This window comes from Pipistrellus hanaki, assembly GCF_964339955.1.
Source record: "Pipistrellus hanaki genome assembly, chromosome: 11".
NCBI classification, from domain to species: domain Eukaryota; kingdom Metazoa; phylum Chordata; class Mammalia; order Chiroptera; family Vespertilionidae; genus Pipistrellus; species Pipistrellus hanaki.
In genome coordinates this window covers 624,745-645,704 of record NC_140513.1, presented here as the reverse complement: position 1 = coordinate 645,704, position 20,960 = coordinate 624,745, and the positions used below count along the sequence as shown (strand labels likewise).

Genomic DNA, 20,960 nt, shown 5'->3' with positions numbered 1-20,960 from the left:
TTCTCTCTCATCAACGTTTCTAGCTCTCTATCCCTCTATCCTCCTCTCTGTAAAAAATCAATAAAATATATTATATTTTTTTTTAAATTGATTTTTTACAGAAAGGAAGGAAGAGGAATAGACAGTTATCTATTTAGTTATCGACGCTCTATCCACTGAGCCACACGGGTCAGGCCCAGCACCTTCTTAGGACCCAATGGTCCTGAGGATCATGGTGGGAAGGGCGTGTGGTACAGCAGCCCAGCGAGGGGGAGAGGAAGCACACACAGGGGTCTGACCTTGGGGGCACCGAGCAGGGAGGCAGCACTCCCCCGTGCCATGGGGCACCCCTCTCCTGGCTGGCCTGGCACTGTCCCCGCCCCCACCCCCAAACTCCCAGGCCAAGGGCCTTGCAGAAGGGCGGCCCTGAGCCTCCATGAACCTGAGGCAGCAGGCAGCTCAGCTCACTCAGTGGGGCTGCCGCTCAGGCACAGACTCCTGCTGCCTAGACCGCTCTCCGCTCCGCTGGCCCCTCAGGAACTGCAGGAGGTGGGAGCCCAGCCTGCAGGGGGGGCCGCCATGTGGGCTCCCTGCCCGTCCTGTCCCACCGGGGCCGCGGTCCACACCCCACGCCCAGCTGGGGGCCAAGTGCTCTCCGTGACACCCAGGCCCGCGCACAGCCCTCCCCGATCCCGCTCTCCGCGACACCCAGGCCCGCGCACAGCCCTCCCATCCCCCTCTCCATGACACCCAGGCCCGCGGACAGCCCTCCCCGATCCTGCTCTCCGCGTGCGCACCCGCTCAGGGAGCTTTCTGAAAGCCGAGAGCAGAGGAGGCCGCTGTGAAGCCGACACAGCCACGCAGGGTGCGTCGGCCTAGGAACCCAGCCTCTGCCGGGGCCACTCCCAGCCCTCCAGCCACCCCACCACCGCCGGCTCTGAGTCCCTGCCGTCCCAGAAGCTCCTTATTGCCGCTTCCTGTCCCTGCCTCCACCACACACACAGGGCGCTGCGGAGGCCTGGCCGCGGCCACGCTCTGGCAGACACACATGCCCGCACACTGAGCGCCACATCGTCCTTCAGCCAGCCACGCCGCGCACGGCCTACCCGCCCCCGTCCCGCCATCCCTCCGAGGAGGCACCTCTACCGGCCCAGGTGTGGGCGACGCCCAGGGCTCCCGGCCCTCCCCGGCGGATGGCAGACAGTCAGTGACACGCCCTGGAGCTGCAGCCAGCCATCGCTGACAGCATATTGACCGGAACCGGGCTGACTCGAGGGTGGCCCCCAGCCGCCCGCCCGCCCACCCGCCCCGCGGGGACACTCACGTTGTCCCGGATGTTGATGTCCGAGCCCTTGGACAGCAGCAGCTTCACCAAGTCCACGTGCTTGTACTCAGTGGCCCAAATCATGGGCGTCCAGCCGCCGTCGTCCTAATCCCAAAAGAAAGTCCACATGCCGCCCGTCATGTCGCGTCGTGCCGACAAGGAAACCGAGGCTCGGCGCGCTGCTCAGGCATCTTGGCGGCAGGACTGACCCACAAGCCCCTGTACACGCCCACGCCACGCCCACGCTGCAGGAGCAAAGAGCAGCCATGCTGTGACCAGCCCCGCCCAGGACCAGGGCTGCTGGAGGGGCCACTGCAGGGGCTGTGTCTGCCCCTCCCTTCGGCTCCGGAGGCCGGACACTGAGCACTTAGCACAGGGAGCCGGGCGCAGCGGGGAGGGTGTTGGGAGGGGAGGGTGTGGCTTGCCTGGCAGTTGACGTCCATCTGCCCGTTGGAGAGCAGGTACTGCACCACCTCGTAGTGGCCTTTCTTGGCAGCCAGGTGCAAGCAGGTGGAGCCCTCTGCATCCTGCAACACAGAGGCAGGGTCCGACACCGGCCGCGCACGCCGCCCACGCCGGGGGGCGGAGGCGCCGGCATGGGAAACCTGTCGCGGTGGGGCCTTGCTCAGGGTCACAGGGCCGGACCCGCTCCTGACGCTCCAGGTCTCCCGCTCTTCCTGGCCGCTGCCGCACAGGGAAGTGGTTTCTGATCTTCCTTTCTGGACGTCCGTCAGCATGTGTAAGGAAACACTGCTGTCTGCACGGACCGTCCTGTGCTGTCACCTCCCCAGGACAGCTTCCCGCTGACTGGTGGAGAGCAGGGCACCGCGGGGAGCGGGAGACACATCGATGGGAAGCCTCCCGCACGTGTTCTGATCAGGGTCAAGGATGGAACCTGCAACCCAGTTACATGCCCTTGACCGGGAATCGAACCCAAGACCCTTCAGTTCCAGGGCCGATGCTCTAACCCGGAGCCCCCAGCCGGGGCTCGGTGCTGACTCTGTATCACTGACTCCCCTGTGCACGTCCGTGACTCTGACCGCTCGCTCAGGGCGCTCGGGGTTTTCTGCACGGAAGGGCAGGTCTTGGGGAGCGTCGCTTTGCTCCTTCCTTTCGGATTGGTTCCTCTCTGCCTCTCCCCCTTACGGCAGCAGGTGGAAGGCGGCTGCCCGCCCTGCAGGCGGCCCTGACCAGCGCTATCTGCTGCCAGGCGCAGGGACCGGCGGGCAGCCGGGCTCGCTATCCCAGATCCCCCCAAACCTGGACCCCGAGACACACGAACGGGACAGGGACGGGGCTCCGAGTGGCGTGCGCACCTTGGGGTCCACGAGGGCCCCGGCCTTGATGAGGTATTTCACTGCGTCCAGGTGGTTGTTCTCGGCCGCCTCCATCAGCGGGGTCCGCTGGTCCTCCGAGCAGGTGTCGATGTTGGCGCCCGCCTGGGGAAGGGGCCGGTGAGTGGGAGGCGGCTCCGCGGCCACACCGGGAGGACGGGCGCCTGGCTGCTTCGCGCGCGAAGCTGAAAGACCTCCCGGCCGCGCCATCCTCCCCACCGCGCAGCCTCGAACGCGAAGACCTGACGGCCGCCCTCCCGGCCCGGGCTCCCGAAGGCGCGCACTGCGAAGTGAACGGGACAGACCGTCACAGCGCAGCCAGGACCTTCAGCAACGAGGAGGAAGGAGACAGCCCCCACAGCCGCAAAGGGGCGCAGAGGGCCCTGCGAGGCCGCAGGAGGTGCTGATGTGACCGCACGACCCCTGCTCTGCTCAGCATCGCCGCCCGTCCTCCGGGAACGCTCGCCAAAACGCACAGCCCCTCCGTGTACGGTGCAGCGACTCCCAGTTTCTCCTAAAGCTTGTGAACCCGGGAACCACGAGCGGTGCCCAGGCCACGCTCCGTGTCTGACACACGGCCACGCTCCGTGTCTGACAGATGGCCACGCTCTGTGTCTGACACACGGCCACGCTCTGTGTCTGACAGATGGCCACGCTCCGTGTCTGACACACGGCCACGCTCCGTGTCTGACACACGGCCACGCTCCGTGTCTGACACACGGCCACGCTCCGTGTCTGACACACGGCCACGCTCCGTGTCTGACACACGGCCACGCTCCGTGTCTGACACACGGCCACGCTCCGTGTCTGACACACGGCCACGCTCCGTGTCTGACACACGGCCACGCTCCGTGTCTGACACACGGCCATGCTCTGTGTCTGACAGATGGCCACGCTCTGTGTCGGACACAGGCGGCCGGCCCTGGGCTGGTCCCGAGCGGGAAGAAGGGGCGCATGGCCGCTGAAACCTCCCCGGGAGGAGGCGTCCCTCTCAGAGGGGTGGACACACACTCACATTTCGCTTTAGAGTCAGTGTGGGCCGGGGAAAGGCTGAACCGTTTTCACCTTCCGCCATCAGAAAGCAAACGGACCTGGGATGGCTCCCATGCCAACAGCGGCTCTGAGACTCGCTCCTTTCCAGGGTCAGAGGTCAAAGATGCCAGAAACGCAGGGAGACACAGGGCATGGACACAAAAGCTCAAAGCCGAGGAGTGAGGCCCCAGTGGGCCCAGAACCCACAGCAGCTCATTTTAACGCTGAGCACGTGCATAAAAGAGCGCAGTCAGCGAGCACCTGAGGCCCGGGCTGCACGGCGCCCTCTGCAGGGCGAAGCAGGCACTGTCCCACACTGGTCGCGGGACTTGGCAGCACTCCTCCAGGCACCCGACTGCGTGAGGACACGGCCGGCCAAAGGCAGGAGCTGGGTGACCGGGCCTCTGGGCAGGGCTGCGTCTGGGAGGGAAGAGGGGGCTGATGACCCAGAGCTGAGCTCGAGGGGGCATGGCCTCAAGGCCGGGTCAGAGGCCAGGCCTTCCCTGAGACTCTGGGTGCAGGCTTGAGGAGGGGTTTGGATGGACCAGAAAACCAGCTCTCGGGGTGCTCGCCCGAAACCAGAGCAGGCCAGCGACCAGCTCCACACAGCACCGAGGCCTCCTACGGACACCAGGACCCCAGCCCCGCGGAGCAGTCACCACCAGAGCAGCAAGGGCGGCCAGGAGAAGCCGAAGACTCCGAGAACGAGACACACAAGAGCGAGGCCAGCAGGTGCCCGGCTGCCAGCTCCACCAGCCAGAGGAACAGAGCCTCCAGGACAGATGCCCATGGCAACAGCACCAGACCCTGAGCAGAATGGCCCCCAGGTGCCCCCCAAACCCTCCCTGCCCAAGTGGATGCGGTGCAGACACCTGTGTGAACGCGCCCAGCCCTCGCAGCTCCCTGGCTGGGGCCTCTTCTCTGAGAAAACCTCAGGCTCACGTGCCTGCTCAGAGCCGGAGCGGAGGAGGGAGATCCCGGACGGCGTGACGCTAACGCAGCCGGACGGAGCAGGGAGCAGGCAGAGGTGTGGACGCAGACGGAGCCGTGGCCGAGGCCGCTGTGGTGGCCCACCGTGGTCCAGGACAGGGTGCGCAGCCAGGGTGTCCCCATGCTGGCCCACGCTGGGGCCGGATGCTGTCCCTGAGCCACCGCACGGCCACCCAACCCTGCCTCAGCCCAGGAGCGCACCTCCTCTCGCTCAGTGCTGTCACCTGTATTCAAACAGCCCCACGTGGCAGCACGCAGCAGAGGCCGGGCAGCCCCATGCCTCCACAGGCATGATGTGGGACACAAGCGCCCACCTGCCAGGAAGACCCGGGTGTTCCTTCTCAGAGCTGCCTCTGAGGGGGCAGAGGGGCGCACAAGGCCAGAGTCGACCATCCCCACACAAAAGCTGAGCCTCCAAAACCAGCACCCGTGGGTTCCTGGCGAAACAGGACTAAACCTGCCCAGTCTCTCCTCGGAACCTCAGGAAAGCTGCCTGGATTCCAGAAGGAAACACAGAAAGCAGGGCCCTGGCACCATCACACTCACCTCCAGGCCGAGTGCCCTCGGAGAGGAGCCCCCCACCTCCCCCCCGCCCCGGGCCGGGGCTCCAACCACAATGGAAGGCGTTAGAGATATTGGTTAGATAAACCGGTGTCAGACACTACAGCATTCACGGGACTCCGGCTCCTCACACAGACCGCGAGGCAGAGCTCCTGACATTCACCACGTGCTACCCACACAGCCACGCCCAAACAGCGGCTCTCCGCCCGCGACAGGGCTGGGAGGCCCGGGAGCATGGCTGGGGCCAGACATCCAGCCCACACGCGTCTCCTCTCGGCTGCGCTCCTCTGAGGCGGCTCCGGGTGCAGGGCGCTGGATCCTGCTCGGTGCTCGCACCTGCTGCCTCGGGGCAGGGAGAACGTGACGTGGCCGAGTGACAGGCACCCGGGAGGGAAGGAGACAGGAAGGGAGGGTGAGAGTGCCGGGTCAGTGGGTGTCTCAGAACCACCAGGCGGAGGGAGGCGCGCGGCCTGCAGTCCGGGGACAGGGGCAGCCCGCACGCACCTGGATCAGCATGTGGCAGATGTCCACGTGGCCGGCCTCCGCCGCCGCATGCAGGGGGGACCGCTTGCCCTGGTGCTCCATCTTGAAGTTGGGGTCAATCCCATCAACTGTGAACAGACAGGTTGGCTGCTTACTTCGGAGCCGGCGCTAATTCCCGGCAGCAGCCGTCGCTGGCACCTGGACCGCCGGCTGGGCCGAAGCCGCGGCCGCAGCACCTGCTCTGGTGGAGACCGGCTGAAGGGAGCGCACCGAGGTCGCCACGTCAGCCGAGGGGAGGCGTCAGAAGCCTCCTGTCCATACACATCCTCTCCCTTGCCCTTGTCTAACCTGGGCCACAGGTGAACATTAAAAACAACTTTTACTTATTTTATATACTTTTAAATATGTTTTTATTGACTTCAGAGAGGAAGGGAGAAGGAGAAAGAGAAACAGCCACGATGAGAGAGAATCACGATCAGCTGCCTCCTGCACGCCCCCCACTGGGGATCGAGCCCACAGCTCGTGCCTGTGCCCCGACCGGGAATAGAGCTGTGACCTCCTGGGTCATAGGTTGATGCTGCACCACTGAGCCACCTGGCCAGGCTCAAAACAACTTTTGGAGCAAACTGTTAAGTTTCTCTCCTGATTTACTATGAAATGGAGTTCTAATCCCCTTCTCAGCCCAGAAAAAGCGGGCCCAGAGCTGGGAGCTCGGAATGCAGCCGTGAGGAGTTGGGGACCCTGACGTCCACCCCACAGGGCATCCCCACACACACAGGTGCAGGGTGGCTCCGCAGCCAGCTCACCGGGCGGCTGAGTCTGCACTTCCTCCGAATTTAACTCCTTGTTAAAGTGAGAGATTCGTAGAGAACTCCACTCCTACGGACAACTGTGTGACCAGCATCAACAGGCTCTGAGCTCACGAGGAAGGTGGTGACTGGTGTCTGCTCCCTGGGGCCTGGGCCTGCCTGGTGGGCCGGGGAACATGGGGGAAGAGGTGGGGGGCCCACGGAGTGCCGGGCACTCACCCAGCATGAGCAGCACCTTCTGCAGCTCCCCTTGGCGGGCGGAGAAGTACAGCTGCTTGGGGTGGAAGCGCAGCTTTTTGGGTCTGCAGGGAGAGCACAGGTGTCAGCACCGCCCACCCGCTGCCATTCACGACGCCTGCCCATCAATTCCTCCAGGTCGAGGGCCCCATACCCTCCAGGCTCACGGCATTGCACACCACAAACATAACACGAGCCATTGCCCTCTCCACCCACCGTGGGACAGGGTCCTGTGCGCAGGGAGAGCAGGATCGCCGGGCACAGAGCGCCCCTCGCCGAGGACGCCGGGCGCTGATGAGACCCGACAGCCCTTAGGGCAGTCTCTCCAGCATTTAACTCCCGGGGGCAGCCAGGCCCAGGGCCAGGGCCAGGGTCACAAAGCTGAGGGTGACACATGGCCTAAGCTGTGTCCACTCCTGAGCCCTAGGGAGGACCCTGGCCACATCCGCACCGGACTGAGGGAGGCAGGGTGGACCTCAGCCCCGACAACGTGACTCCTGCCCGCACGGCTCCGGACCGATCCCTTCCACCCAGGGACCCGGCGCCGCACTTGTGACGAGCAGTGTTCGCTCTAGAAGCCCCGCAGGGACACTGCGGCCCCGCAGGGCCAGACGCGGCTGCACACCGAGAGCCGGCGCCAGGCCGGGGGCAGCGCAGGCCAGCAACACCCGGGAATACGTGGCTCTCGCCACGACTGCCCTCAGTGTAGCGGGGTCACTCGCAATCCCTTCCTCAAACGGGGCAGCGCGGGCCACCCTGCTGGACAGCCACCGCCAGTGACCGCCCAGAGCCACAGCCCAGGGGGCAGAGCCCAGGAAGAGCGATCTTGGCGAGAATGGAAGCGGTGGGGACGTGAGGCCAGCAGGCACACAGCCTGGAGGCGGCGCCGCGGGTGCGGGGAGGCGGTGGCTCTGGGCGGGGAGGTGGGCGGGGGGTGGGGCGGGCCCTGGCAGCCGAAAGCGCAGCCTTACTTCTCCGAGTCCAGGGCGATGAGCGCACTCTCCAGGGTCTCCTTCCCGGGTCCCGACCTGGCCAGTCCGGCCGGCCCCGCGGGGTCGAAGCTCTCGGGCACGTGGGCAGCCGCGCTCTGCGGCTTGTCGTCCTCCGAGAGCGGAGGGCCCGCAGCGCTTCAGGGAGAAGGGGCGAGGGAGAGGCTGAGTGTCGGGAGACCCGGAAACCGCCCTTCATGTGGAGACCCCGAAAACACGGACTTCGTTCCCGGACCCCAAGCTCGCTGCTCTTCTGAGGGCGAGGCCCTCCGAGGGGGCCGGGCTCTCAGTCAAGTCCTGGCAACAGGACACTCCCGGCGCCTGTCCTTCCCCATCTGCTCTGTGCACGCACTCGCGGGCTGAGCCTGCAAGCCCGGGACGGGCCAGGACAATCGTCACTCAGTGCCCCAGGGTCACCTCAGCGTGAAGGAGCGGACTGCCCAGTGCTGACGGGTCTGCACGCAGGTCTCAGTGACCTCGGTGCCGTCGGGCCGCGCTCTGCACCAGCGTGGAGCACCGAGGGCCCTGCGTGCTCTGGGCCCTGCAGGTCGGGGGGCTCTCTCCCTTTTCCAGGTGGATTCCGCTGGCAGGGAACACGGCCACCGATTCCGGTATTTCTACCTCCTCGCACTCAGTGACCCCTTGTCTTTCAGCCGATTTTTTTTAACCCTTGTTTTCATTGATTTTAGAGAGAGGGAGAGAGGAGCATCAATGTAATAGAGAAATACTGATCGGCTGCCTCCCACAGGTGCCCTGACCAGAAATCTAACTTGCACCTTTTGGTGTCTGGGACGATGTTATGGCTGAGCCGCCGGCCAGGGCTCCTATTGAATTCTCTTAGAGAAATGTATGTGCTTCCCCTGCGAAGCCTTGTCTTTTACATGATTCCTTTCCTGTGGTCAGCTAGGGCCTTCAAAACATCAAGCTGTGGCAGATAGCATCAGCTGACTCTAATGCTCCGCATTACACGTTTACACACATATATACAGGCATGTACAGCTATATAAAAATACACGTATGCATAGAGGTACAGGTGCACATAAACACGCACACATATAGATGCACACAGGTACATGTGTACGTATGTGCACACACACGGAATGTGTAGACACAGAAACACACACACATAGGTGTGTACAGACACAAAATACTGATGTTATGAACATGCCTACATGTATAGATGTGTGTGTGCATGTATAGGTGCACACAGGCATGTGTAGCTGTGTACTGACGTGTACACACGTGTAGAGGTGTGTCTGATGTGCAAAGCTACCCAGTGAACTATGCTACCTCCAGAAGATGCAACGATGTCACATCATGTGGACAGGGAGGCCCTGGCTCAGAAACAGGCACATGACTCCAGAAAGCAGCCCGGATGAGTCTGTGCCAGGGACAGCCGAGCATCTCAGGGCGTCTGGGATGTCAGGTGCCAGAGTGGCCAGTGGGAGGCAGGACAAGCAGCGGCACCGGCCACAGGACAGACGGACACGTCCCCGGCACCTACCTGCCGGTGGTGGTGTCGGCCCGGCCCTCCCCGGCGGAGTTCTTCTCCTGCCCCGGGGCCAGGGTCACGGTGGAGGTGGTGTCCGCCTTGGCGATGGTCACCTCCCGGGCCTTGGAGGTCTCCTCCCCGCAGTGGGGGCAGAAGCTGGCGTTGCTGACGCGGGAGGCGCAGTCCTTGTGAAAGCGGTGCGAGATGCTGCTCTCGGGCTGGCACTCCATGAAGCTGCCCTGGGCGGGAAAGCAGGGGTCGTGCTTAAAGTGGAGCGAGTGTGCAGAAAAGCAGACAACGTGTGCCGGAACCGGAGGGAGGCCAGCGCGGGGAGGCCCTGCGATCCTGCCTGCCTGCGTGCGTGCGGCCTTCACCGGGCCCGCCCCAAGCCCTAAGCCCCAAGCCCCAAGCCGCGGCCCGGTTCTCTGCTGTCCGAACAGGGGAGAGGCCACCTCGGCCAGGCCCACGGACCACGGGGACAGACCGAAAGCACACGTAGGCAGAGCGCCAGGGGGAGGCGCTGTCAGCACCTGGCACGCAGCGACCTCGGGACAGCCTCCCGTGGCACCAGGAGAGCGGACCGTGAGCAGGGCGCTTCCCCTCCACCGGGAGCAAAGCGCCCTGTGCAGGCGGGAGGCGGGAGGCCCTGAGCGCTGCGCACAGGTGTTTGCGGGAGGCGTGGCTGCGGAGATGACCCAGGAGGAGCAGGAGGCGAGGGCAGAGCAGAGGCAGAGCGTGCCCTTCTCAGGGCGGGGGCTGTGCACTCACACGGGCACCCAGAGCCTGCCGCCCAGGCCCCGGCGCTCCTAGAGGCCGAGGCCACAGGCAGGAGGAAGGGGGCATGCTGCGTGTGCATGTGCGTGTGCAAGCGCGTGTGCACGCAGAGCTCAGATGACCCCGGTCTCAGAAGCTGGGGGCTGCGCCTCCGTGCCTGCCCTGGGGGCAGACGTGTGCCGGCCGAAGCGCTGGCTGCGGGCGAGCGGGCGCTTACCGCCGTGCAGAAGTAGCCGCAGCCGGGGCAGCACTGGTGCTTCACCATCCGGCCCCGGTGGTCTTCACACAGCACCAGGAGCGGCGCCTTGCTGGACGGGCGCATCAGCTCGTGCTTGACCACGCTGTTGGTGCACCTGCCCAGCTGCAATCAGACAACACAGGTCAGCGACAGCACCAGGCGGCGCGGCGGAGGCGAGTCCAGGGCAGACCTCGAGCGCCGGGGTGGAGGTCAGAACACACGTGGCCAGAGAGGACGACCACGTGACGGGTAGCCACGCGGAGTCAGAGCATCCGCTGGTTAACTCGGCAACATTGGAGAACATCCTGAGCGAGTCGGGGTCTAGGCTGAGCGAAAAGATGGACGGGCGCCAGGCAGGCCGGCCGGCGGAGCATGAAGTGAGGGGCCAGCGGCAGGCAGCAGGGGCTCCCTGAAACCTGCACGTGTCGGACAGCAGAGCCAAGGCCACACCGGGCTGCAGACGATGGGTGACCAGTTAGCTACAGATGAGGTTTCCATGGAAGTCTCCGCAGAGGGCGATTCTCAACGTCAGCAACCAGTCACATCGGACAAGAGGAAGCACAGCTCCAGACGGAGGGTCAGGCAGCTCTGCCCCGAGAAGACCCACCGTGGCCCACAGCCCAGGCGCCCCAAGCATCCAGGACGCAGGACGCCGCCACCAGGAACAAAGACAGGCTGAGAACCAGAGGACAAAGCAGGGCCACACTACCAAACAGGAGATGGTCTCTGTGTTCCTCAGGGAACACGTCAGCCCTGGATGGTGCTGCTCAGTGCTTAAGAGCGTCGGCCGGACGCAAGGCCCGGGTTCGATTCCGGCCAAGAGCACAGGCCTGGGTTGCAGGCTCATCCTGTCCCTGGTCAGGGTGCATACGATGAGGAAACCCACCCACGTGTCTCTCACAGCGATGTTTCTCTTGCTCGCTCTTTCTGCTCCTTCACTTGCCTCCCTCCCTGCTTCCAGGGAGGGGAGGGGAGGGGAGGACGAACAAACGAGAGACATCTAGCCTGGAGTCCCTCGGTAAGAGACACATTGAAGCAGGCGCCGGGCTCAGGAGCTGGGCACTGAGGGGTCTGGTTTGGACCCGCCGCCAGCAGATGCAGGAGCGACAGAAAAACAACTGGACGGCCCGGGTAGCTCCCCAGCAGCCGAGACAGGAGGAAACGCACATGGAAATGCTGGAATAGAACGTGCTCACACGCACACTCCAAAGGAGGAAGAAACCACGGAGTCTGAAATGGAGGAGGGAAGTGAGCTCACAAAGGAGAGGAGAGGAGCAGCTGTCAGCTGTGCGGCAAGGTCGCACCTCACATGCCCGCCCGAGCCCAGAGCCGGAGAGAACAGGCTGAAAAGCAAATTGCTACCGGCGGGGGTTTTCTAGGAACGAGCGGCTCCCAGAACCCTCACAGGGATAAACACCAGGAGGAAAACAAAAGAGCAGCACCCCTCCCCTACCAGGAGGGGGCCCTGGCGGGGGCCAGAGCCTCCCCACGCACAGGAACCAGGTCAGACAGGCCCACGTGTCGCCAGAAGCCCCGGAGTCACCTGGCCAACGCCGCAGTGCCGACAGCTCTCCCATGAACACACCTTCCAGAAATGAAGGCAAATGGGCTTTGTCAGGCACAGCGAAGGGAGAGAATCCGTGACGAGCAGGCTGTGCCACCAGGAGCAAGGACACACAGGCAGACGCAGGGTGTACGGACACGAGGGTAACCCGGAGGGAGATGGGACTGCCGAGGCATGAAGCTGCAGGTGACAGAAGGCTGCGCGTCGCCCCGCTGAAAGCCGGCGGGTGAGTGAAAGCAACAGCAGCCGGGGCGTGTGTGCGTGTGTGTGTGTGTGTGTGTGTGTGTGTGTGTGTGAGGACACGACACACACATGACCCCATCGACACAAGGCTAAGACGTGCACAGACAGGAGGGAGAGCTCGGCCACACCAGACGGCACGTGGAGCGGCACAGCAGCCACGGAAGAGAAACAGATCCGTTAAGACATAGCGTAATCTCAGGGGACCGGCTAACGACGTTAGGAACAGACATAAATGATAAAGCCAGCCGTGGGATAAATTACAATCACAGACCCCCAATGTACAAGGCTCAACCCGGAGAAAAAGGAATAGCAGGTGGCTGCCTCAACTCCAGTAAAACAGTAACTGTGACTGGACGACATCCATGATCACATGATGTGGGGATGCCCACACAGACCAGTAAGCAACGGAGACCCACACGCACACAAGGCTAACCCGAGGTGCTATGCAGAGTCGCTGCCAACATGAGGGCGGACACAGCGAGGGCAGGTGCCTCCAAGGGGAGGCGGCAACCGGGGGCAATGCGGGGGTCAGAGCGCAGAGGCGGCGGGCTGTTCAGGAGACTACAGGCCGGAGGAGGAAGCAGGGCCGGGCCGCGGAGCTTGGGCTGCAGCGCCGGCACCTGCAGGACCAGCACGCAGGGCAGGAACCCGAGACCACCAAGGGCCCGAGCAGCAGGCCCCGGCCGAGTGGGGGTTCCTCGGCTGCACTGTCAGGCTGACGCCGCTGCGCAGGGGGCTGCCTGCGTGTGGACTGGCCTCAGTAAAGCTACGACGGGCAGCGCGAAGACCAAGGAGCTTGCTCACAAAGGCTGCTGACACCGGAGGAGACCGCTGAGCATCACGACAGTCTGAGGGAAGAGTGCAGCCCCAGACATCCCTGCGAAGGTTGGTCCGCTTGAAGTCGTCCCAGAGTTCCTTACACTATCTTTATATTTCCAGAATCTTCTTTCTGTTTGTTCTTCTGATTGGGTATTTTCTGCTTCCTCATACTCTAAATCGTTGATTTGATTCTCGGAATCCTCTACTGTACTGTTGAATCCCTGTAAACTATTCCTTATTTCAGTTAGTGTATGCTTAATTTCTGACTGGTCCTTTTTCATATCTTGGACATTTTTTTCTTTTTTCTTTTTTTCTTAGAGAGGAAGGGAGAGATAGTTAGAAACATCGATCAGCTGCCTCCTGTACACCTCCTACTGGGTACATGCCCTTGACTGGAGTCAAACCTGGGACCTTTCAGTCCGCAGGCCGATGCTCTATCCACTGAGCCAAACCGTTAGGGCCATATCTTGGATATTCTCACAGAGATCCCTGAAGGTCTCATGAAGATCCTTAAGTAATCTTGTAACCATGGTTTTGAACTCTGTATCCCCGCAGTTTGCTTACTTTCATTGCTTTCATTTGTGACTTGTCGCCGCATTTTGGCTGCTCCGTGCTTGTTTCTACGTATTAGGTAGAGATGCTCTGGCCCCTGGAGGCGGCAGTGGTCTTGTGTGGCAGGTGTCCTGCAGGGCCCAGCGGCCCAGCCCGTGTGGGCTGTGCATAGTCTTGTACTTGAGCCTTGACTGCTGTCGGAGTCACTGGGAGGAGCTCACGTCCAGGTCAATTGGCATGAGGACCAGCTGCAACTCCAGTGGGAGAGCTGCCGTGCAGGAGACACCCCTACGGAGAGGACTTGTTCAGTGGGGCTCTGGTGCTCCCTGTGTCTGCCCTCTGTGGGTTGCTTGTGGGTGTGGAGAGCTGTGAGCTGGGCTGGTCTGAAGCTGTCATGCTGGGGCACTGGCTCTAGGGCCTCCTGGGGGTGCAGTCAGCCCTGCCTGGGGCCACTAGGCAGGGGCTCCATTGGGATCTGCAGATTCCTCCCTTTGTATTGGGCTTGGAGGTGCCCAGATGAGGCTCACCGGGGAAGCAAGGCAGGCTGGCTCTAGTGCTGGGCCCTGAGCCTTTCATTGATGGGTTTGAGCCAGGACAGGCCATTCATATGGAAAAACTGCTACAAACAGACTATCTCCCTCCCAATTAAAAAACAAACAACGAACACAGGTGGGTTTCAGACCAGCCCTTCTCCCCATCTCCTGGGGCTTCCCTCTTCTCTAGCTGTAGGCCTTCCATTCAGCCAGCTTTCAGGTGGTTCTGAATGATATTGTTCTGCATTTTAGTTGTAATTTTGATGTAGTTGTGGGAGGTGGGAGGTGTCAAGTACAGGCGTTTACCTATCCCATGATCTTGGTTCTTGGAAATTAAAAAATTTTAAGTAACAATTTATTTTAAGATAGCAATGTACCATATGCTAACATAAAAAACTTAAGTTTCCAAAAGAGAAAAAAAATTACTATAATTTTATTGATTTCAGAGAAGGAGAGAGAGAAACATCAATGATGAGAATCACTGATCGAGTGCCCCACACTGGGATCGAGCCCACAACCCGGGCCTATGCCCTGACTGGGAATCCAACCATCAATTCCAGTTTAGAGGTGGATCTAGTCATGGACATGGTCAACCACCTCAGTAAGGCTGAGGGATTGTTGTGCTGAATAAACTTGCAGTTAAAGAAGGCTTATTTTTAAAAAGGTGCGTGGTGGTTTCTAGAAGACTGGTCGCACCCCAGCCGGTTTGGCTCAGAGGACAGTGTTGGTCTGTGGACCAAAGGGTCCCAGGTTTGATTCCGGCTGTAGGCTCCTCCCTGGCCCTGGTCAGGGTGTGTGCAGGAGGCAACCAATTGATGTATTTCTCTCACATTGATATTTCTGTTTTCCTTCCCTCTTCCATTCTCTGAAAATCAATGGAAAATATCCTCAGGTGAGGATTAAAAAAGGAAAAAAAAGGACCGGTTGCTGGGAAATGGCCCAGTTCAGAGTGCTCCAGCGAAGCCCACGGGTGTGTTGCGCTCTGAATGGTTCTGCAGAACCATGGAAACGACTGGCTCCGAGTCACTCGGACCTTCACACCTAGAAGGTGCCGGGCCCTTGGAGAGAAGCAGTGAAAGGCACAGAGCCTCTCGGCATTGTGGGAACAGGCATGGCCCCAGGAAAGGGCCACGTGAAGATGGCGTGTGAGCCAAAGATGGGACGGTTGGAGCACCAACAAGAACAAAACGTGGCTCAGTGACTGAGCACTGACCTGTGAACCAGGTCGTCACTGGTTCGATCAGGGCTCATGGTTGGGTTTGGTGCTCAATCCCCAGGAGGGAGTGTGCAGGAGGCAGCCGATCGATGTTTCTCTCATCAGAGTTTCCATCTCTCTATCCCCCTCCCTTCGTCTCTAAAAACCAATAAAAACATAAAAAACTTATATATATTCATGTCCACAGTGATGCTTTGAAAGGGAGGGTTGGTCAACCTCAGACGAGGACGGAACAGACTGTCTGAAGGACTGGGAAAGGAACGAGACACTAGAGGAGAAGGCAAGTCTCCCTGTAAACCACCCGAGTAACAGAACCACCGCCCCCCTTTACAACGCCGACCAACTAACACCGACACCGGAGAAATAGGAGACACACAGCCCACACCGGAGCAGGGACGGGCGGGCTGCGCAGGGGTCACTGGCACCCCTCATTACTTGAAGGATGAAGAGATCGAGCAGCAGCCATGATGCTGTCCTCAGGGCCAGCGGAGGGGAGGTCTTCTGTGCCAAGTCCCAGCCGGACTGCGGGAGGAATGGCAGTGCCCGAGGACACGGGAGGCTGAGGACTGAAGGCAGGGCACCAGCCGCCACACGGCACAGACCGTGTCTCAGCACCACTCCTGGGGTGCGGGGAGCCCACAGACCGCGCCAGAGCTTTCTGGGCAGGTAAACAGACACACCACTGAAGGGTGGTGTGCCCGAACCTTGAGCTCTGGCCACAGGACGAGGACCCGATCTCACGGAGGAGAAGTCGCAGCCGCAGTGTCGGGGGTCCAGGTCGCCCCGCAGCGGACGGAGGCGAGGTGTGGCAGGAGCTTGGGTGAAAAGAGGCAGAAAGGCACAGGGCACACACAGCCAATGCCACGAGGAGGCCCTGGGGGAAACTGTAAGAGGACGGTTTTCACAGACATCTGACTCTGGCCTGGGCATTATGTAACAGGAGCGCTATTTCTGCTCCATGAGAAATGTCCTTTTTTAGGGAAACGCATCCTGAAATATTTAGTGGTGTGTGGGTCTGCGCTGGAATGCCAGCTCACAGCCAGGACGAGGGCGAGGGCGACGAGTCAGGCTGCAGATGGCAGAGGCGGGGACGGGCCAGGCGTGTGCGTGCCTCTGTCACGGGGGAAAGTCCTGGGAGAGGGCGAACGGGTCTGTGGACAGGCTGAGTGACGGGACGAGACTCGAACATCAGCGCTGCGCGCTCAAGGCCGCCAGCCCACCCACGCCTGCACTTGCAGCAGGCGGGTCCTCGTGGGAGCAGGAGCTTCAGAGCAGGCAGGCGTGGCACCCCAGCATCGCCGCCCTGAGAGCTCGCCGCCCGAGTCTGCGTTTCCAGGTCAGCACCTCTGCTGCCCCCCAGGCTCTGCGCCTGTAAGCCTAGGCACCTGCCATGCTCAGACCCTGCTCGGGCACTGCCACGCCCCTGCTTGGCTAACGAGAGTCAGCGCTCACCTCGTGGTCCACGCTCTCCATGGCCATGCACTGGTTGTTGGCCAGAGTGGTGATCTCTCGGCTTTTCGGGGTTTCCATCCGGCAGCTGCAGAGGGGCACTTCCTGGAGGCCGTCCGTCTCGCCCGCGTCGGGACCGTTAGCCAGCCCTGGAGTCAGACACGAGAACATCCCCACCAGTGGAACATGTGCCGGCTCTCGCTCCGGTCTTGCCCCGGCTGCTGACACACACACACACCCCACCCCCCACAGTGAAGTGCAGCCCATAAGGGACCATTCATGGCCTTTGCAACATCAGGGCAGGGAAACACCAGTGACACGGTGCTATGTGGGCAGCGTCGCCATTGGGGCCACAGCCAGGAATGCCCACCAGGGGACAGGAAGGCAAGTCGGGGCCAGTCGATCAGCCCGACGCTCACCTGCTTGCGTGCCCTTGACACGGAGATCCAGGGAGTCCAGAGACACCTCCATGTACCCCGCGCTGTCCCCCGGGGCCGCCGGCTCTGCGCTCCCCGAAGACGACGTGTACGCTTCAGGACCTGGGTTTAAAGGCACCTGTCAACGCCGCGCCCCAGACGCGGTGCCAATCACCCTGCTCAGCTCAACCATCACCGCCACGTGGTCCAGGCCACCGCACCCCCCGCCGTCCTGCACCCACTGTGAGCCCCCCGTCCACTCACGACTCGTGGGAGGGTCTGTGTCAAGCAAAACCGAGGCTCAGATGTGTCAAACCTCCTTCTCTGACGGACCAGCCAGAGCCCAGTGGCCAACCGCCCAGAGGACAGCGAGCACCTGGTGTGTGCGCTCCGCGACCCGCAGGGCCAGACCAGACGCTGGGCAGCCAAGGAGCCGCCCACGCAAGCAGACCCCTGGGCCCAAGACAGGGTCGCCCATCCAGCAGCCCAGGGACGGCGTGTGTGCAGAGGAGGAGGTCCTGGAGCCTGCCACTGCCGGGGCCTGGCTGTGAGGAAGGCGCTCGGACACAGGCGGCATCGCCGAGGGGTGGCATCACGCCTGAGTGCCACCACATTCTGCTCTGGGTGCGGGACAGGCAGGGAGCCAGCGCCCGCGAGAAGGCCCGTCCCCCAGAAGAGCCTCACAGAGAAACGCTCCAGCTCCCGTGGAGTGCTCAGGCATGTGCTGTACACGTCACGCCAAGCCAAGCAGGCAAAGGTGACACCTCTGGCCCAAAGGAGCGCTCCGTCCCGGCCTGCCCCTGCGAGTCAGCCGGCAGAGGAGCACGCCGGGCAGCTGGCCCATGGGGAAGCCCTGATGAGCGAGGAGCCGTCTGGGAAGGAGCATGAGGTTCAAGGAGGCCTGAGTCCAGGCTCACATGTGACAGGCACACACAGCGCCTCCATTCAGGGGAGACAAAGCTGTCCCACTCAGCAGAGCTGCCTGTCCGTCAGGGCATGAAGGGAGCTGAGATAATTGGAAAGTGACGGGGTGCTGCAGCTTTGAGGTGCAGATGGATGGATGGACGGACGGGTGGATGGAAAGAAGGAAGAGACGAGGATGTCCAGAAATGCCCAACACTGTCAGCAAAGGTGGGAAGGTGCAAAGAGAAAGTCCACGCGGCACCAGCTCAGCCGCATCGGAGACCCATGACAGGGCTAGATGGAGACGTCAAGAAAAGGCGGGACAAAGACTTTGTGTCTGACAGTTAGCTCAGATCTCTGAGCTCACTAACAGCAGGATTTGGAAAGAATATAGTCATAAGTTAGACTTCAACGCACTTTAAACTTTTACTAGTGCACACATTCACAGAACACGCACTTCACCGAGGACTGGCACTCCCTGGGAAGGCACACGCGATCTTCCACCAACGAGAGAAAAACACTTTCCCAGAGAAGACGCAGGAGGAAACGTGACCCAGCGCCAGGATGCCAGCAGTGGCTGCGCACGGGGAAGAGGACCGCACTTTGGAGCGGTTTCCCGCCGAGTCAGACACCACGGGACCAGCCCTCCAGGCCAAACGTCGACCCCAGACACGGAGAGCATCTGCTCTGAGACACGCACGGTGTGCACAGCGCTTCCCTCGGAAACAGCCCCAATGGAGGGGCCCAACTGCCCAGCAAGCAAGGGACCCGTGCCCCGTGGGCAGCCCTGGCCTGGTCTCCGGCCACCCAGCCCGCACGGCACCGTGGCTGCCTCTCCAACAGCCATGCACAAAGCAGCTGCCCGAGAGCCAGGCGCCTGCCCACATCCATCCACACAGACTGCGGTGTGACCTGCCTGGACAAGCGAGGCTGGGTGACTGGGACAGGAGGCTGGCAGGGAAGGGACCCTGTCCCCAATGCCGAGTCCTCTGAAAACAAGTGGCTGCACTAGCCCCGCCCCAGGCTGCTGACCTCCTGGGTCTGAGGGCCAGTTCCTTCCTTGTGTGCCTTGACAAAAGGACCCCTGAAGCAGGGGGACCTGAGCGAGGGGCCGAAAGCCACCAAGTGGGCCGAGGCACTGCCCTGGGACACCATTCCCGGTCACAAGGGAAGGCAATGAAGGAGCCCATCAGCTCACAGGCACCACGGAAGTGTGAGTGCCACAGGGTCTCAGGTCAGTCACTGAGGGCCGCACCGCAGGAGTGGCACACACCTCTCCCCCTCTTTTAAAGGCAGACTCCTCCAGAGCCCGCCCCCGGCGCCCGCCCAGGGCCCGGGCTGCTCACCCAGCACGCTGCTGGCCTTCCTCCGGTTCCTCCGCCGCCGCTTCCTGGCCGGCTTGACCCAGGGGCTGTCCGGCTTCCCTTTCCTCTTGAGGAACTTCTTCCTGGCGCTGGACTCGGAGCTCTGCAGCAGAGGGCAGACAGGGAGAGCTAAGCGCGGGGCCTCTCAGCCCACACACCGCCACTTGGTTTTCGTGGGTAAAATGCCTGCTACGTCCTGATTCTACGACTAAAAAATTAATTGCACTTTCAGGCATTTTTTCTGGATCTCATCCTTAAAGATACCCAGGCTTTCCCCCAAACATCACTCTAAGCCAGTTATCTTCCAGGCCCCGAAAGCGCTCGGAACATGGGAACGGGCCGTGTAAGTCTGGAGTTTGGCTCAGGAAGCGCCTACGCGCGGAGCCCCAGCCCACACGCTGCGCTGCGCAGAGGCGCCTCGGAGCTCCAGCCCACCTGCACGAAGGGGCTGGAGGCAGTGCGGGGGGCACGCTGCTCTCCTTCACGGCTGGCCTGAGTTTCTAAGTCTAGGTGGGAGGGTGTCCACCTGCCACGAGCGACAGACAGACAGACAGACGCGCAGCGCGGCCGGCCAGCCCTGCAGCTGGGCGAGAGGCACCGAAGCCTCCTGCCCACTGTGGCAGACGGGAAAGAACGTGTGCAGAGACGAAGGCGCACCAGGTGCAGGCCTGGCCTTCCCGCCCCCGCCGGTGCTGACCGTGTCAGTGCTCCGCCCAGTGGGCCCTCGCCACATTCCCCTGGGGCTCCTGATGGCACAGCTTCAGGAAGAACTGGCGAGCACTGCACCCAGAGCTCCCGGCACGTCGCACCGTCCCCACGTCCGTGTCCGCCCTCCGCCCATCCGCCCAGACCAGCTGACACCACACGCCACGTGCTGCCTCCTAAGGGCGCTCCTCCAGCCACGTGACCCCCATCCTGAGCTCCCTCCCTGCAGCTCGGAGAACCCCTGCCGGTCTCAGGACCCACTTGTCTGGCCGTGGTGCCCAGGCTGCATCCCGCCCCACGTCCAAGCTCCCCCTCCCACCAGGGCCCTGCCTCCGTGACGACTCCACTGGCTGCCCAGTGCTAACCACAGACTTGGCCTCGCCCGCCCCACCCCACCCCGTGCTGCCGCCCTCACCCCGACAGGTGCCTTCTCCCTGACCCCTCACGCCTCCTTCCTCAGGCCATGCGGTGGCAGCAGTCTCGGGGGACCCCTGCCTGGCCTGACTGCAGTGCCGCTCCTGCTCCTGTCCGAGGCCCTGTCCCCCCACGCGCGCGGTCACAATGAACGGATAACGCTGCCTCCTGGTGCCTGGGCTAAAAACACGAAGTCAGAATGCACCGCTGGTTACCAGGTCGGACTCGTCTCCGTCCTCCTCCTCCTCCCCGGTGCCGGCCGACTCCTGCTCCTCCTCAGACTCGCCATCCATCTGACCAGCCGCACAACAAGCCAAAAAGAAAACAGAAACCAATGAGACGCTCCAGTGGCAGTGATTCCATCAAAACCACATTTTCCAAACACAGCGGGAGCTCACATGGTCAGCGCTGAGGTGAGTGCCTGGCCCATCACCTGCGGTTCTGAGCGTGGAGTTCGGTCGGGCAGTAACACACGCGGTGAGGTCAGAGGGTACAGAGTCACAGACAATGACCCCGCCCCCGCAGACACACCTGGCCCAT

At 62.2% G+C, this 20,960-nt stretch overlaps 1 protein-coding gene across 4 annotated transcripts in view; it reads right to left on the bottom strand.

Annotated features, from left to right (window-relative positions):
- Nucleotides 1-20,960, bottom strand: part of EHMT1 (euchromatic histone lysine methyltransferase 1) — a 64,796-nt gene that overhangs the window by 6,477 nt on the left and 37,359 nt on the right. For 2 of the 4 annotated variants that reach the window (XM_084898907.1, XM_084898908.1), the window contains exons 7-18: nt 20,636-20,713; nt 19,284-19,404; nt 17,038-17,157; nt 16,622-16,767; nt 10,222-10,365; nt 9,243-9,469; nt 7,721-7,876; nt 6,732-6,814; nt 5,725-5,831; nt 2,620-2,742; nt 1,729-1,830; nt 1,304-1,408 (exon numbers count right to left, since the gene is read on the bottom strand). In XM_084898907.1, the coding sequence (XP_084755033.1) occupies nt 1,304-1,408; nt 1,729-1,830; nt 2,620-2,742; nt 5,725-5,831; nt 6,732-6,814; nt 7,721-7,876; nt 9,243-9,469; nt 10,222-10,365; nt 16,622-16,767; nt 17,038-17,157; nt 19,284-19,404; nt 20,636-20,713 (1,512 nt within the window). The remainder of the gene's footprint in view (nt 1-1,303; nt 1,409-1,728; nt 1,831-2,619; nt 2,743-5,724; nt 5,832-6,731; nt 6,815-7,720; nt 7,877-9,242; nt 9,470-10,221; nt 10,366-16,621; nt 16,768-17,037; nt 17,158-19,283; nt 19,405-20,635; nt 20,714-20,960) is intronic. The other 2 variants (XM_084898909.1, XM_084898910.1) reach the window with 1 other exon arrangement.